The 17895-nt window shown below is 43.5% G+C and overlaps 1 protein-coding gene across 4 annotated transcripts in view; it reads right to left on the bottom strand.

Annotated features, from left to right (window-relative positions):
- adgb (androglobin) overlaps nt 1-17895 on the bottom strand; it is a 33855-nt gene continuing 15960 nt past the window's right edge. For 2 of the 4 annotated variants that reach the window (XM_046874263.1, XM_046874264.1), the window contains exons 14-33: nt 16924-17023; nt 16754-16817; nt 15823-15931; nt 15610-15742; nt 14162-14276; nt 13381-13545; nt 13179-13308; nt 12951-13076; nt 11436-11529; nt 11183-11314; nt 10961-11111; nt 10687-10868; nt 9138-9304; nt 8225-8256; nt 7908-8019; nt 2582-2709; nt 1736-1891; nt 1553-1635; nt 610-793; nt 1-270 (exon numbers count right to left, since the gene is read on the bottom strand). In XM_046874263.1, the coding sequence (XP_046730219.1) occupies nt 121-270; nt 610-793; nt 1553-1635; nt 1736-1891; nt 2582-2709; nt 7908-8019; nt 8225-8256; nt 9138-9304; nt 10687-10868; nt 10961-11111; nt 11183-11314; nt 11436-11529; nt 12951-13076; nt 13179-13308; nt 13381-13545; nt 14162-14276; nt 15610-15742; nt 15823-15931; nt 16754-16817; nt 16924-17023 (2513 nt within the window). In that variant the 3' untranslated portion in view covers nt 1-120. The remainder of the gene's footprint in view (nt 271-609; nt 794-1552; nt 1636-1735; nt 1892-2581; nt 2710-7907; nt 8020-8224; nt 8257-9137; nt 9305-10686; nt 10869-10960; nt 11112-11182; nt 11315-11435; nt 11530-12950; nt 13077-13178; nt 13309-13380; nt 13546-14161; nt 14277-15609; nt 15743-15822; nt 15932-16753; nt 16818-16923; nt 17024-17895) is intronic. The other 2 variants (XM_046874266.1, XM_046874265.1) reach the window with 2 other exon arrangements.

Below are 17895 nucleotides of genomic sequence, written 5' to 3'. Positions count from 1 at the left end.
TCAAGTCAAGTTTGGATTTATTGTCATTCAATACTTATACAATGTAGTACACAGTGAAATGTAACATCGTTTATCCCAGGACCGAGATGTGAGGATGAAGTCCACAGAGATATGTTCTAATCAGTTAACAGGAACGTCTTCTCCCTTCTGCGATTCCTCGTCCGTCCTTTTGGACTCTTTGCCTCTCTTTTGGGACCGCTCGTCCAGCTTCCAGGTCTGAATGATCTCTCGGGTCCGATCAAACCTCCGCAGCAGCTCAGCTTTCTCCTGCTGAGAACATGAGAAGGAAACGAGCACAATTTATGTTCACGTCTGGAATGATACACACTTGTGGCTAAATAATATCTTTCGCAAATCTCCACAAGATCTAGTAGAACATCATCGCAGAAGAATGGAGCTTATTATAAGAGCGAATGGAGACTACATGTGGAATAGGATCTTCAAAAAGAAGCGCATACCCATATTATGGTCAGGTGTCCACAAATATTTGGCCACACAATGTAAAGTGGGATGGTTTGTTAGAAATTTCACAAGAGATTCGCCCTTAGAATGGAGCACATTGTTCGTTTGTTTGTTTATCGTGAAGATGTAAAGAATGAAATTTCCGACCTGAATTCTTTCGAACAGTTCCAGTTGTTCTTTGATCAGCTGCCTGGTCTGCTCCTGCTCCTGCCTCCGGTGATCCAGCACTGTCTCACGATACAGCCGAAAGCTCTGGACTTTCTCCAATTGCTCCCTCTGCTGTTCCTCCTTCATCGCTGCATCCTTGAGACGCTCGGGCCTGCCTGTCTTCCTACACATGAAGAAAGAGAGAGAGAGAGAGAGAGAGAGAGAGAGAGAGAGAGAGAGAGAGGAGTGAGGGAGAGACAGAGGAATCGAAAGAAAGACAGACAGACGGACGGACGGACGGACGGACGAACACAGACAGAAAAAGAGATAATAAACAGATAAACAGACAAAGACACAAAAACAGAGTGAGACTGACAGACAGACAAATAGACAGTAAAACAGGGGCATTAAAAGAGAGACAGGCAGAGACAACAGTCAGACAAGACAGACAAAGACAGACATGGCAGAAAAAAAAACGACAAACAGATGGACACGCAGAAAAGAGGCGACATACAGACAGCCAGATGAAGGGACAAAGAAAGAGGGTGAGAGAGAGAGATAGAGACACACACGAATCGAAAGAGAGACAGACAACATACAGACATACAAAGAGGCAAAGACAGAAAGAGAGAGACAGACAGGCAGACAGACAGGCAGATAGACAGGGGCAACAAAAGTGAGACAGACAACAAGACAAAGACAGTGGGCAAAAAATACGAGACAGACATACAGTTATACAGTCAGACAAACAAACAGACAGACAGACAGACAGACAGACAGACAGACAGACAGACAGACAGACAAACACAGACAGACAGACAAAGAGACAGACAGACAGAGACAGAGCGAGAGACAGATAGACAACCAGTAAACTTATGGCCACACCGGGATCCGCGCACACACACACACACACACTTTCTGTGACCATGTCGGGTTTGTGTACCTGATGAAAGGTGTGAGGTCCAGCCTGAAGTCCTCTCCAATCGTCCTCAGATGATCCAGGTACTGCTGACGGGTCTGAAAAGCCTGCACACCAACAACAGTACATCAGTATAGACGGTATGAATTAGGTGTGTGTGTGTGTGTGTGTGTGTGTGTGTGTGTGTGTGTGTGTGTGTCCACAGACCTTAGCTGCCCTGCCAGGCTCTGAAGCTTCCCAGGCCTGTTTTATAGCTCTAATCTGCTCCAGTCTCTCAGTGTCCTTCTTCACTTGGATCTGTTCAGCCTCCGTCTGCTCACTGACCACATGCAGAGTCCAATGGGGCTTCGTCTCATCCAACATCTGCACAAACACAAAAAAACCCACATGAACACTTTCAAAACACATGCGTACAACCTACACACCCTTTATATACCATCTCAACACCATCTCAACACCTTCTAAACAACTTCAACACACCTTCTACACACCTAAACACCTTCTACACACTAAACACCATCTCAACACCTTCTAAACAACTTCAACACACCTTCTACACACCTAAACACCTTCAACACACCATCTACACACTAAACACCATCTCAACACCTTCTAAACAACTTCAACACACCTTCTACACACCTAAACACCATCTCAACACCTTCCAAACAACTTCAACACACCTTCTACACACCTAAACACCATCTCAACACCTTCTACACACCTTCTAAACAACTTCAACACACCTTCTTCACACCTAAACACCTTCTACACCTAAACACCATCTCAACACCTTCTACACACCTTCTAAACAACTTCAACACACCTTCTCCACACCTAAACACCTTCTACACACCTAAACACCTTCTAAACAACTTCAACACACCTTCTAAACACCTTCTACACACCTTCTACACACATTCACATCGATCTTCACAAAATCTCCAGGAACATCTTCCCAGAAGCGTGGAGCTGATTATAAGACCTAACGGAGACTAAATAGCGAATAAAATGCTGAACTTTTGGCGATCCAGTGAGGAACATGACACCCACCTGCTGAACCTCCTTGGGTGTAGTTTTGTCCTTCTCTTTGCTCTTGGACGTTTTGGATGTGGGCATCTGTGGCTTCTGTGGCTCGCTACTGAGTTGGTCAGCTGCATCTTTGATCAGATGTTTGAACACTGCACACAAGAAAAAAACAGATTTAGCATTGAAATCGAAGCTCCATGATTATTTAAAGTAGAAGTACATGTTGATTTGCATATTAAAGTAAACAGTGGCCAGGTTCTCAGCTCAAGTGTGACTCCCAGAAACTACAACACTCAAACCACACACACACACACACACACACACACACACACACACACACACACACACACACACACACACACACACACACACACAGAGACACACAGAGACACACAGAGACACACAGAGACACACACACACATTAAAATGTTCACTGGCTTCTAATGAGACACATCCACTGCACATCCCTAGATGGCAGTGTTGCTCCATTCAGAGCCTGCTTTCCACTCCACTCCCCCACCCCTTCCTGAAAAAAACTCTTCGTTCCCTTCGGTTTTCTCTTTAAAACCCTTCATCCCAGTAGACAGGTTGACAAGTTTACATGTTTCTATAAGGCCTGAATGACAGCAGGTCCTGATCGAATCTGAAGTATTCCATCCAGACGTCCAAAATAACCGGCGGTGGAGACGAGACAGGGTTGTTTTTGAAAGCAAATGGGAAAAGAAAAAATGCTAAAATAAGGAAATGCTAAATAGATTTTAAAAAAAGAAAAAAAGGAAAAGGGTAGTAGATCAGGTGTAGATAGCAGGGGAGGATCAGGTGTAGATAACGGGGGGGATCAGGTGTAGATAACGGAGGTGGATCAGGTGTAGATAACGGAGGTGGATCAGGTGTAGATAACAGGGAGGATCAGGTGTAGATAACAGGGAGGATCAGGTGTAGATAACGGGGATCAGGTGTAGATAACGGGGATCAGGTGTAGATAACGGAGGTGGATCAGGTGTAGATAACGGAGGTGGATCAGGTGTAGATGACGGGTGGATCAGGTGTAGATAACAGGAAGGATCAGGTGTAGATAACGGGGATCAGGTGTAGATAACGGGGATCAGGTGTAGATAACGGGGATCAGGTGTAGATAACAGGGAGGATCAGGTGTAGATAACGGGTGGGATCAAGTGTAGATAACAGGGAGGATCAGGTGTAGATAACTGGGGGATCAGGTGTAGATAACGGGGATATCAGGTGTAGATAACGGGGAGGTCAGGTGTAGATAACGGAGGGGATCAGGTGTAGATAACGGAGGGGGATCAGGTGTAGATAACGGAGGGATCAGGTGTAGATAACGGGGGAACAGGTGTAGATAACGGGGGGACAGGTGTAGATAACGGAGGGATCAGGTGTAGATAACGGAGGGGGATCAGGTGTAGATAACGGGGATCAGGTGTAGATAACGGGGATCAGGTGTAGATAACAGGGAGGATCAGGTGTAGATAACGGGTGGGATCAAGTGTAGATAACAGGGAGGATCAGGTGTAGATAACTGGGGGATCAGGTGTAGATAACAGGGGGATCAGGTGTAGATAACGGAGGAGATCAGGTGTAGATAACGGGGATCAGGTGTAGATAACGAGGGGGATCAGGTGTAGATAACAGGGAGGATCAGGTGTAGATAACAGGGAGGATCAGGTGTAGATAACGGGGATCAGGTGTAGATAACGGGGATCAGGTGTAGATAACGGAGGTGGATCAGGTGTAGATAACGGAGGTGGATCAGGTGTAGATGACGGGTGGATCAGGTGTAGATAACGGAGGGGGATCAGGTGTAGATAACGGAGGTGGATCAGGTGTAGATAACAGGGAGGATCAGGTGTAGATAACTGGGGGATCAGGTGTAGATAACAGGGGGATCAGGTGTAGATAACGGAGGAGATCAGGTGTAGATAACGGGGATATCAGGTGTAGATAACGGGGAGGTCAGGTGTAGATAACGGAGGGGGATCAGGTGTAGATAACGGAGGGGGATCAGGTGTAGATAACGGAGGGGATCAGGTGTAGATAACGGGGGAACAGGTGTAGATAACGGGGGGACAGGTGTAGATAACGGAGGATCAGGTGTAGATAACGGAGGGGGGATCAGGTGTAGATAACGGAGGGGGATCAGGTGTAGATAACGGAGGGATCAGGTGTAGATAACGGTAGGGGAGATCAGGTGTAGATAACGAGGGGGATCAGGTGTAGATAACGGGGATCAGGTGTAGATAACGGGGATCAGGTGTAGATAACGGAGGGGATCAGGTGTAGATAACGGGGATCAGGTGTAGATAACAGGGGGATCAGGTGTAGATAACGGTGGGATCAGGTGTAGATAACAGGGAGGATCAGGTGTAGATAACGGTGGGATCAGGTGTAGATAACGGGGATCAGGTGTAGATAACGGGGTGGATCAGGTGTAGATAACGGGTGGGATCAGGTGTAGATAACAGGGAGGATCAGGTGTAGATAACTGGGGAGGATCAGGTGTAGATAACTGGGGGATCAGGTGTAGATAACAGGGGGATCAGGTGTAGATAACGGAGGGAGATCAGGTGTAGATAACGGGGATCAGGTGTAGATAACGGAGGAGATCAGGTGTAGATAACGGAGGGGGATCAGGTGTAGATAACAGAGGAGGGATCAGGTGTAGATAACGGAGGGGATCAGGTGTAGATAACGGGGGAACAGGTGTAGATAACGGGGATCAGGTGTGTAGATAACGGAGGGGATCAGGTGTAGATAACGGAGGGGATCAGGTGTAGATAGCGGGGATCAGGTGTAGATAACGGAGGGGATCAGGTGTAGATAACGGTAGGGGAGATCAGGTGTAGATAACAGGGGGATCAGGTGTAGATAACGGGGATCAGGTGTAGATAACGGGGATCAGGTGTAGATAACGGAGGGGATCAGGTGTAGATAACGGGGATCAGGTGTAGATAACGGTAGGGGAGATCAGGTGTAGATAACGAGGGGATCAGGTGTAGATAACGGGGATCAGGTGTAGATAACGAGGGAGGTCAGGTGTAGATAACGGAGAGGGGGATCAGGTGTAGATAACGGAGAGGGGGATCAGGTGTAGATAACGGAGAGGGGGATCAGGTGTGTAGATAACGGAGGGGAATCAGGTGTAGATAACGGGGATCAGGTGTAGATACGGGGATCAGGTGTAGATAACAATGGGGGAGCAGGTGTATCATAACCACCTCCTCACCTGCTGCCCACTCGCATGATGCCGCTCATGCTCCTCAGATTGATGCCAGTCGGTCGCGGCGGAAAAAAATATTTTTTGTTGAATTTACACTTGTTTATTTTTTTTCCTTCTCACCTCCGGTTCCAACAAGTGGGAGAAAAAAAAAAGAGTGGTGTGAAATGAAGTTACATCACCGAGCGCTACGTGATCGCGTAGAAGAAGAAACGGAAATGTAGCGAAAAAAAAGGCAGAATGTGGAAAAAAATGGCAGAAATATTGAAGATATCAGGGAAAAAACTATTTAAATCGATCAATTAATCAATCAATAATCAATGAACATCCCATTCCACATTTAGTCCCTATTTTCTATTATAATAAGCTCCACTCTTCTGGGTAGATGTTCCACCAGATTTTGGAGTGTGCCTGTGGAGACCTGTGAGACTTAGATACACGAGTGTGTGTGTGTGTGTGTGTGTGAGATCAGTAAGTACATATTATCGAGCTCTGCTGCAATCGCGTCTCCAGTTTCGTTCCCCAGGAAGCCTGTGGAAAATGGGTCAATGGGAAGTCAAATCGAGTTGCCTTCTGGCCTCCAGTGCTGTGGGAGGTATTTCTGGAGAACGAGAGAATCGAATTAACCCACTTTGAACGCGTCCTATCGACGCACGAGCGGCGTAACGCGGCCCTACAGACTCGGAACACACACCAATCAGGATCAGCGCAAAGAGATGTGCCCTGGGGGACAGAGACAGGGGACAGTTTCCAAAAGTATCGGGACACGTGACACGTGACTTTTTCACCCGGATGTGCATCTTGATGAAGATCTGCTTTCTCTGCTTTCATTCAACACGTCTACATGGTAACATGAACTCTGACTATAATATAGATTTTTCGTAACTATGGTATAGTTCCCATAGCGTCTATAAGAGTCACGTGACTGAAGAGTGAACGAACGACTCAGAATGAAGAGTCGAGAGATGAACTACTCAATTTTGTTTTCTGCACATAACCTACAGAGATTTTTCTATGCTTTGTTTATGAGTCACATTAAAGACTCGTCCAAAAAGAACGAATCACTCTGTCTACTCGTTCTTCTGAGTCACAGTAAAGACTCGTTTTAAAATGAACGAATCTCTCATTAAAGACTCGTTCAAAACGAATGAATCGCATTTTGGGATGACTCATTCTCCTGAGTCACATTAAAGACTTGTTAAAAATTACTAAATCTCTCGTTAAAGACTCACTCAAAATGAACAAATCGCTCTTTGGGACGACTCGTTCTTCTGAATCAAATTAAAGACTCGTTCAAAATGAACGAATCTCTTTTTAAAAACTTGTTCAAAATGAACAAATCTTTCGTTAAAGACTAATTCAAAATGAATGAATCGTTCTTTAGGGTGAGTCGTTCTTCTGAATCACATTAAAGACTCGTTCAAAATATCACACTATCTACTCGTTCTTCTGAGTCACATTAAAGACTCATTCAAAATGAACGAATCTCTCGTTATTGACTAGTTCAAAATGAACGAATCGCTCTTTGGGATGACTCGTTCTTCTGAGTCACATTAAAGACTCGTTCAAAATGAACAAATCGCTCTTTGAGACGACTCGTTCTTCTGAGTCACATTAAAGACTCGTTCAAAATAAACGAATCGCTCTTTGAGACGACTCGTTCTTCTGAGTCACATTAAAGGCTCGTGAACGACCCGTCTCTAACATGCAAGCGAGTGCTGGGATGGGGAAGGGATGGTGGACTTCTGATCATAAGGTTGTGAGGTCAAATCCTAGCACCAACAAGCTGCCACTGTTGGGCCCCTGAGCAAGGCCCTTAACTCTGAATTGTTTAGTGTGTAGTATAAATGAGAGAAAAGTCGCTATGGATGAGGGTGTCTGCTGAATGCTCAATGGTTAAAATATTGGACTTTGGATCAGAAGGTCACAAGTTGCTACTGCTACTTGGCTAACGCTCTGTCGTAAGTTGGTCTGGATAATGGATAATGCCATAAATGTAACAGTAAATGTTAATCATATTCGAGCCACATGATTTCTTCTCCAATCATCTCCTGGGCGTCACATGACCTCCCACTTGTACCTCAGTATACGACCGAATGCTGCCGTGGTGCTCACCTCTCATCTCATTGCTTTCCTTATCTCGCAGGGTTTGGATGAAACCTGACAGTGAATCGTCCAAAGGCCAGCTGTTGTAAAGCAACTCGGCTTGAAGAATGTATTTATGATGCTGAGAAAACACACACACACACACACACACACACACACACACACACACACACACACACACACACACACACACACACACACACTATTATTGACAATGATGAACAGGATTTCTTTGTATTGATGGATACCGTTTGGGCAGGCTGACACTCAGAAGCTTCTCTGCCTCCATCGTGACCCCCACCAGGGCCGTCCTGAGATTGACTCACCCCCGCTTTCTCCACGGCGCTGCCGCAGGAACCTACACACACACACACATACACACACACACACACACACAGAGGGATAAACACTCTATAAATACACAGGAAGTGCCAGTGTCAGGCGGTAGCTAAGGAACTAAGCGAGTGGTTGTCAGTTCTGGTAAGATGTCAACTAAGGAGACGTAGAAGAGTGTACACATGTACCAGGATGGTTTATGGTCCATAAGTTTGTTCATAAATTCATTTCAGGCCTAAAATGTATTTCAAAATAAAAGGAGGTGCAGGCGGATCATTTCTTTTCAACACTCAATGAGAGGTCCAAAGCAGATACTGTGGAGAAAAAAACACTACAGGGCGAAAACAGTAGGGGGCGGTATCAAAAGGTTTCGAGACAAGCTCTGTTTATGAGAAGGTACTTCAGATCCAGAGTCCAGCACAGCAAGACAGCGCTCCCATGTGGATTGTTCTCAGGCATCGAGCTTGTCGAAGGTCTTTTGGGGATGTTCTTCCGCTCTTGATGCGCTCGTTTTGACGCTGCTTCCTATTTATTTATTATTTATTACTATTACCCACGTGGGGTTCTTCATGTGAGCTCCTTGCCTCAAACATCTCCGTATGCTGTCGCTGCACGGGTAGTACAATTTCACAAAAACACTTCCCTCATGATGACACTAAACAAGCTCCATGAAGACATTGTGCATTGGTGTAAAGCTTGGAGAAGAAGAACATGAGTGACACTAAACACAATTGGACTGAACTGGAGCCTCCTCACATTTTTCAGGCGTCCACATACTTTTGGCTATATTTAATTTACTTATCATTATCTGTACATATGTTTATATGTAAATGTGTGTGTGTGTGTGTGTGTGTGTGTGTGTGTGTGTGTGTGTGTGCACGTGCGTGCGTGCGTTTAACGCACCCTCGCTGGCTATAAAGCGGTACACGGGTATTACGATGCCCCCTTGTCCCGTCTTGCTGTACACCTCTGTCTCGTGGTCCAGGATGCTGAGCTTTAGATACACGTCGTCTTTTGAAGCCTGGAATTGCACCGTGGCGACATGATCACACGTGACTGTGACCGCATGCCTGTGAGACGGACGGATGGGTTATAAAAGAAATATGCAGGAGGAATAAAGCAGCATGGAAACGGTTTCAGGGTTTGGTATGTTGTTTGTGGGGGTGGGAGGGTTATGAGTTATAGGTCATTTGTAGGGTTATGGATTATGTGTTAATGGAAGGGGTTGGGTTATAGATTATGGGTTGTCGGTTAGAGGTTAGAGATTAGGGGTTATGGGGATGAGGGTTATGAGTTATAGGCTAGCGATTAAGGGTTATGGATTAGGGGTTAGAGATTAGGGGTTAGAGATAAGGGGTTAGGGGTGAGGGTTATGGGTTATAGGCTTGAGATTAAGGGTTATGGATTAGGGGTTAGAGATTAGGGGTTAGGGGTAAGGGTTATGGGTTATAGGCTTGAGATTAAGGGTTATGGATTAGGGGTTAGAGATAAGGGGTTAGGGGTGAGGGTTATGGGTTATAGGCTTGAGATTAAGGGTTATGGATTGGGGTTAGGGGTGAGGGTTATGCGTTATAGGCTAGAGATTAAGGGTTATGGATTAGGGGTTAGAGATTAGGGGTTAGGGTGTGAGGTTATGGGCTATAGGCTAAAGATTAAGGGTTATGGATTAGGGGTTAGAGATTAGGGGTTAGGGTTATGGGTTATAGGCTAGAGATTAGGGGTCAGGAATAACGGTTATATGTTACAGATTAGAGGTTAAGGGTTAGCTGTAGGGGTGTGGTTTAAAGAAAGATTAAAGAAAGGTGTTTGTTTTGCATTCTAGGTTATAAATTCGGAATAGGGATATTGTTATAGATTAGAGGTTAATGATAGGAGTTAGGGATTATGGATTAGGAGTTAGAGATAGAGTTACAGTGGGTGTTAGGGGTTACCAGTTAGAGGTTATGGGGTATGGATTAGGGCTAGGAGTTAGGAGTTAGGAGAGGGTATTGGGTTTTGGATAGGGGTTAGGGATTGGGGTTAGGAATATGGTTTATGGGTTAGGGTTTTGGTTTAGGAATAGGGATTATGGTTAAGGGTTGTGGGTAGGATTAGGATTATGGGTTAAGGGTTGTGGGTAGGATTAGGGATTATGGGTTAGGAATAGGGATTATGGTTTAGGGTTGTGGGTTAAGAATAGGGAATATGGGTTAAGGGTTGTGGGTTAGGAATATGGATTATGGATTAGGGACTCTGGATTAGGGTTTGGGGATAGGAATAGGTCTTATGAGTAAAATGTAAAGATTAGGGATAAGGGGAATTTGATTAGGGGTTATAGGACAGGATTTATGGGTAAGGGATTTTATACTGGCTCACTGAGATTTAGTGACATCATTATTCTTCTACATTCTACTAAAATGTAAAACTGAAAGATTTGTATGCAGTATTTGACCGGCTGTACATAATCTCAGACCTGCAGATGATGTTCTTCTTGTTGGGTAAGTAGTAATCTTTGAACTCCTTCACTATGAAGTTGTTGACTGGTCTTTCTCTAGCCAGCTGAGCCGGTTGCTCTCGAGAGCTAATCAGACGCAGTCGCCACGTTCCAGGCACTACAGGTGTTTTTCCATTGTGCGCCACGAACGTGTATCCGGCCTGAAAGTAATACATTATACACAAATGACACGTGATACATACAATAAACAATATCCGTGTGTGTATAATATATACACGATACACACACACACCTTATTTGGTGTGTACGTGAACGGCAAAACGCTGTTGAGAAACTCAGGTACTTCCTTCCCAGTGTCGTTGTCAATGACGTGAAGGTGGCTGCGAAACGTAGAGAAGATCTTAGGAACAAGTAAGACGGCTTTGGGAACGTGGAACACCTCCCTGTGGACAAAGGTGTGTGTTACAGAACTGCACCTGGTGTAAGAATGATTCAAAGACTGGTGCATTATGACCTAAAAAGCAGGACCCAGGAGCTGGTGGTCTCATGGACGGGGACGGAGAAGTCCGTGAAGCTGATTTTAGTCCACTCATCTCCACCGCATGGATACAGGTTCACGAGCTTCTCGCCGTTTGCGATCATGCACCTAGAAAACACACACACACACACAGAATGTATACGTGTTCATGTTTGGTGAATCGAGCGACAAAGCCATAAGCTGTATGCAGACACACGAACACCAGCAGATGGTGAAATGAGTAATTTACCTCAGTAAAGACACAGCATGCTCCTCTACGTCTGATTCCACAGAAGCCCACATCTCCAACAGAGTCTTGGCAACTTTCTGATTCTCCTCAGAGCCTGAACACCACCACAAATACAAAGGATGAAGTTGAAAAAGAAAAAAAATATACAGTATTTATAGAGGTTTAAAATGACAGTTTGGAGTTTTACAGGGTCTTTAGATGTTTCACATGCATTGGTTTCCTCAGGGTTCTAGGGTTTGGGGTTGTAGACAGGGTTATGGATATTTGGTCAGGTTTAGAATTAGGGGTGATGGGTAGGGTTTAGGGATAGAAGTTAGGGATTATAAATGAGGGGTTATGGGTAGGGTTTATGGTCTAGGAATAGGAGTTAAGGTTTAGGGTTTATGAATTAGGGTTTAGAGATAGAGGCTATAGGTTAGGGTTGGGGTCAGGGACAAGGGATAGGAGTTGGGGTTATGGATTAGGTTAGGGGTTAGTGATTAAGGATTAGTAAAAGGAGTTAGGGGTTATGGATTAGGTTAGGGGTTAGTGATTAGGTATAGGGGTTAGTGATTAAGGATTAGAGATAGGTGTTAGGGTTTATGTATTAGGGTTAGGGATAGGAGTTAGGGGTTATGGATTAGGATAGGAGTTAGGGGTTATGGATTAGGGGTTAGGGGTTAGTGAATAAGGATTATAGATAGTTGTTAGGGGTTAAAATTAGGGGTTAAATTTGATGGATTATGAGTTAGGGATTAGGGGTTAGGGATAGGAGTTAGGGGTTAGGGATTAGTGATTAGAGATAGAAGTTAAGGGTTAGGGATTAGAGTTAGGGGATAGAGATAGGGATTAGTGAATAGAGATAGGAGTTTAAGAGTTAAAATGTATGGATTACGAGTTAGGGATTAGGGATTAGGGATAGGATTTAGAGTTTATGGGCAGGCAGACAGGGATATCGGTTAGGGGGTTTTGAGTTAGGGGTTAGGCATTATAAATATTGTTAGGGGTTATTGGTAGGGCCTGGGTTATTTATAAGTAGCTTTCCAATCTGTCCAGAATCTGTTTTGATTTTCTCTCTCTCTCTCTCTCTCTCTCTCTCAGCATGTCAGTATGAGAAGAAGCGGATGCTTGAAGGGGATAGATCCAGATGGATGACGAGATAAAAACAAATGCTGTTCTCCAGGTTGTCATTCTCACTTACAGTGACTGGCATCTTAATTGATAAGTGTGAGCTGGAGGCCACGAGTGCATGTGTTCCTATATGTATACACACACACACACACACACACACACACACACACACACACACACACACACACACACACACACACACACACACACACACACACACACACACACAGCAAGAGATATCTAGAAGATTCTCTGTGCTCTCTGATCGTATTATTCTCTAACCCTGATGGTTACTTGTGCTATTTTTTGAAGAGCGTGATGGGTTTTTATTTAATAATCCTTATGATAGCTGGAAAATGATGGAGGTTTTGGGAGCAGACATTTTTCTGGTTTACCAAAAGTTACCTGGTTTTGCAGCGTTCAGAACTTTCCTCACCAGGTAACCCTTCCAGCTGGCCTGCAGAATTGTTGCCGCCTGGTTTTCTTCTTCTGTGGTCTGTCTACCACTCCAGCCCTCTGGCACACCATCTGCTACACACATGACACACAAACACACACACACACACACATACACACATATATATCATACCGTATCCACGTATCAAAGACACTTCTAGTTTTCTCCAGACATACTTGCGTCTTTTGCATTTCTGGAGTGAGGTGTGAGGTCGATAGTCAGGCTCTTCACCGCAAACAGTTCCTCAGATGTCAGCTTTCTTCCCAACGCACAGCCGAACATGTGATACACCGCTTGAATGAAGACCTGCACCAATAAAGATCAACATACAGTTGCAAGACTGTGTGAGCAGGTAACGTTCAAGTCGAAAACACTCACCCTCCAAAGATCTTTGGCTTCTGTTTTGCTAAGCGAAGGAGGGCAGACGGTCTCCTGCAGTGCCCCGGTGGCTGCTGGGAGTTCGTCAGGGTTCGAGAAGGATCTGACCTTTGAACCTAGAGCTGTGAGGATCAACCGAGCTTGCTCGCAGAACCTCAGACTTTCCTAAATGGTGGCAAAGCAAAGCACGTGAAAGTGCGTGTTATGAGAAGATTCCGAATGGTGTTAACCTTATAGTTCAAAACCCAATTCCAAAAAAGTCTGGACGCCATTTACAATGCAAATAAACACAGAATGCAAATCTTTTATTCTTAATAAAACAAAGAACTAAGAATATCTACCATTTTAAGGAAAAAAAATACTATCAGTGATGCGACTTTAGGAACGAAGCGCTGACAACAAGCCGGATAGTCCTTCTCCTATTTAGTCCAGAGGACGTAGTGTTTTGTCCAACCACAGAACAGTTTTTCATACATTTTAAATGACCTTTGGCTCTGAGGGGATTTCAGCGTTTCTGGATCATGTTCACGCATGACTACTTCTTTGCAGATTTAACCTGCGTTTGTGGGTTTTTCCTTCAAATGGTACATTTCCTAAACATTTGATATGATTTCTGTGTTCTATTGGGAATAAATGTGGGTTTATGAGATTCGCAAATCATTGCATTCTCTTTTTATTTACATTTCACTCAGAGTCCCAAAATGTTTGGAATTGGGGTATTAAGACACAACGCCATCGTAACGTTGACGAAACATGCTAATCGACTCCTACAACTGGATACCTTTTCTAAGTGAGGAATCACCGCTTCTTCTTCTCCGAATACGAAATCAGTTTTGCTGTAGAGCTGCATGTGGAAACAAACATGCACCCGGGTTTGGATGCGAAGAACATGACGCCTGAAAAAAATATAGAAACAGAACGTGTATCTCACGCTTACAAAACATAAGGGCGCATCCACCATGTCTATTCCGTGAAAGAAACGAAAGCTAGCGTATGTACATGATGAATCCTGCACACTGATCAGCCATGGCATCAAAACCACCAGCCTAATATATTATTGAGAAGTTCCCCCATTAGCAGCCCAGAATCTTCAGGGCATGGACTCTAGAAGACCTCGGACATTGTGTTATGGTCTGGTGCTGAGACATTAGCAGCAGATCCTTCAAATCCTGTACGTTTTGAACCAGGGCCTCCATGGATCAGACTAGTTTTTCCAGAATTTAATAGATGAATCAACACCTTGAACTCTTTGTCATGTTCCTCAAATCGTTCCTGGACAATGTGCTGCAGTGTGGATGCTGAAAGAGGACACTACCATTAAAGAACACCATTACCATTGGAGATCTTGTTCTGCAAAATGTGTGTCAAATGAAACTCCACATGATTCTACATGTGCTGTTTCTCTGTCAATGAAGATCTAAATTGTTGAATCTATAATGATTCTCAGGCGCTTCTGATTCCACAACTAGGTTGCAAACCCATGCCTCTGGAACGTGATAGACCAATCTTTGACCTTTCTTTCCCTCTTGGTCCCTTTTTGTCAGCATCCTGACCTCTGAATGTAGGCCCACCTCATTTTTAGGCCACTATGGAGCTTGAAATAGCAGGCTGGTTCATCACTTTTTCTCTCGAGGGTTTCCTCGGAGAAGGCTGGCTTCAATAGCAGAAACGGAACATACAATACGACAAGCGTGTGCAGGCCATGTTCTCAAGTGTAATAGTAGTAGCATTAATAGTAGAAGAAGAAGAAGAAGGTTAAGAGAGGGATAGAGGAGAAGGGGTCCCACTGAATTTTGTTAGTAGGAAAAGAAGAAATAGGGGATGAGAAGAAGAAAAAGAAAGAAGAAGATGGGGATGGAGAAGGAGAAGGTAACTGAGATGGAATAGTAGAAGAAGGAATAGGGATGAGAAGAAGATGGAGAAGAAGAAGAAGAGGAAGTGGAAGAAGATGGAGATGGAATAGTAGGAGAAGAAAGAATAGGGATGAGAAGAAGATGGAGGAGAAGAAGAAGAGGAAGTGGAAGAAGATGGAGATGGAATAGTCGGAGAAGAAGGAATAGGGATGAGAAGAAGGAAAATAATAAGAAAGAGAAGTAGAAAAGTAGAAGAAGGAAATAGAGAAGGAATAGTAGAAGAAGAGGAGATAAAGGAGAAGAAAACAGAGGAGGAGCAGTAGACAAAGAAGGAATAGGTGATGAGAAGAAGAGGATGGAATTAAGAGTTTTATACCCTGGTGGCAAGGTAAGAACTGATGCCTTGCAGGATGTGGTGTTGATGGTCAGCAGGGGAGGATGAACCTGGATGTCCTTCCATGAGAAAGGTTCAACACACAGATGACCAGGTCTGAGAACGCAATCCTTTCCTGGACATAAGAGATAAATATTGCATATATGGTAGAGGTGTGTGTGTGTGTGTGTGTGTGTGTGTGTGTGTGTATCTTACGTTCGTGACTGGTATCTCCCCAGTGTAGCAGTGCTGAGTAACAGATGAGGATCTCTGTAGGCCACAGATTGTCCACAGTCAAGAAGTAACAGCGATTCTCATCTTGTGCCTTAAAGTGAGAAGAAGAAATACAATAGTGAATATAAGAGGAGGCTCCGTTTACTCCAATAACGAGCTCCGATCTTCTGGGAAGATGTTCCACAGGATTGTGGGACACCTGAGTTTTAGAGTTGTTTTCCCTTTACATGAATTTGGAGACCCAAACCAAACCTAGAGGAAGGAAATAGAGGAGGAGAAGAAGAAGATGATGATAATTATGGTGATGATGATGATGGAGCTAGAGGAGAAAAAAAGAAGAAGAAGAAGACAGAAAGAGAATGAAATGGATAAGGGCAGAATAAGTAATAAGGGGAGAAGAATATGAAAAGATGGAGAAGAAGAAGAAAATGGAGATAGAGGAGAATAAGAAGAAGATGATGATGATAATAATGGGTTAGGGTTAGGGTTGATGATGATGGAGCTAAAGGAGAAAAAGAAGAAGAAGACAGAGAGAGAGAAGGAAATGGAGGAGAAGAAGTTATAAGGGAGAAGAATATAAAAGATGGAGAAGAAGAAGAAAAAGAAAAGAAAATGGAGATAGAGGAGAAGTAGATGATGATGATGATGATGATGATGATGATGGAGCGAGAGGAGAAAAAGAAGAAGAAAAGAAGACAGAGAAAGAGAAGGAGAAGGAAATGGAGGAGAAAAGTAATAAGGGAAGAAGAGTATGAAGAAGATGGAGAAGAAGAAAAGACACAGAAATTAGGGAGGAGAAGAAAATAAAAGATAGAATAAGAGATAGAGAAGGAGAATAATAAGGAATAGAGGGAGGAAAAGAAGAAGAAGAAGGAGCAGAGGAAGAAGAATCAGAGGAAGAAGAAGACAATACCTTATATTCTGACTTCTGGTACTGGTAAGTGAAGCTGCTCTCCATGTGAAACACCAGCAACATCCTAAGAGATCCAGGAAGCATCAGGTGAAATGTACATGACGGAGAAACGCTGGTCTTTAAATATCGCTATCATGAGTAATGAAATGTTTCTGTGGGTGAACCCTCACTGGAAGCACTTAATGAAGTCTTCCATATGGATCCAGGTTTCTGTAAAAGTGAAGTTCTCCTGGACCAGTGTGGTTTCCTTTCCAGGAACCGAATCAGCATCTGACAATGACAAAAGTAACAGACAGCAAGGTTTTGATGCGCATTCTGGATTTGTTGGTCTGGTTTGCTTTCTTTAAATGTGTCCTACAGTAGAAGAAGAAGAAGGAGACGGATAAAGACAATTAGATAAAGAAGAATGAATGAAAGAAAGAAATTGAGAAGAAAAAAAAAGAAGCTAGAGGAAGAAATGGAGAAGGAAAAGAAGGAATAGGGAAGGAGAACAAGGAAAAGAGAGAGATGGAAAAAAAGATGGAGAATGGAAAAAGAAGAAGAAGAAAAAGATACAGAAGATGAAGACAGAAAAGAGAATGATATGGAGAAGTGAAGGGGTAGAGTAGAAATAAAAGGAATGGGAGGAGAAGAAGAAGATGATGATAAAGAAGAAAGAAAGAAAGAAGAAAGAAAGAAAGAAAGAAAGAAAGAAAGAAAGAAAGAAAGAAAGAAAGAAAGAAAGAAAGAAAGAAAGAAAGAAAGAAAGAAAGAAAGAAGTTGGAAAAGAAGAAAAGAGAATGAGTAGTAATGGTGGAAGGAATGGAGAAGAAAAGAAGATAAAGGAAGAAAAGAAGAAGATAAGGAGTAGAAAAGAGAATAAGGAGAAGAACAACAACAACAACAACAAAAGATGGAGAAGAAGAAAAAGATGATGAAGATGGAGAAAGAGAATGAGATGAAGAAGTGAAGGGCAAGGAATTTAGGAGAAGAAGAATAGAAGAAGAAGAAAAATGGTGAAGAAGAAGAAGTTGAAGAAGATGGAGTTGAAAATAGAGAAGGAAAGGAAATAGAGAAGGAACAGTAGAAGAAGAAGATGAAGAGGCTGACAATGAAGTAAATTAAAGAAGTGATGTAGAAGTGAAGAGGAAGGAAAAGAATAG

This window comes from Silurus meridionalis, chromosome 18 (assembly GCF_014805685.1).
Source record: "Silurus meridionalis isolate SWU-2019-XX chromosome 18, ASM1480568v1, whole genome shotgun sequence".
Classification (NCBI taxonomy): domain Eukaryota; kingdom Metazoa; phylum Chordata; class Actinopteri; order Siluriformes; family Siluridae; genus Silurus; species Silurus meridionalis.
The sequence above is the reverse complement of the archived record's forward strand: the minus strand, read 5'-3'. Positions and strand labels throughout refer to the sequence as shown.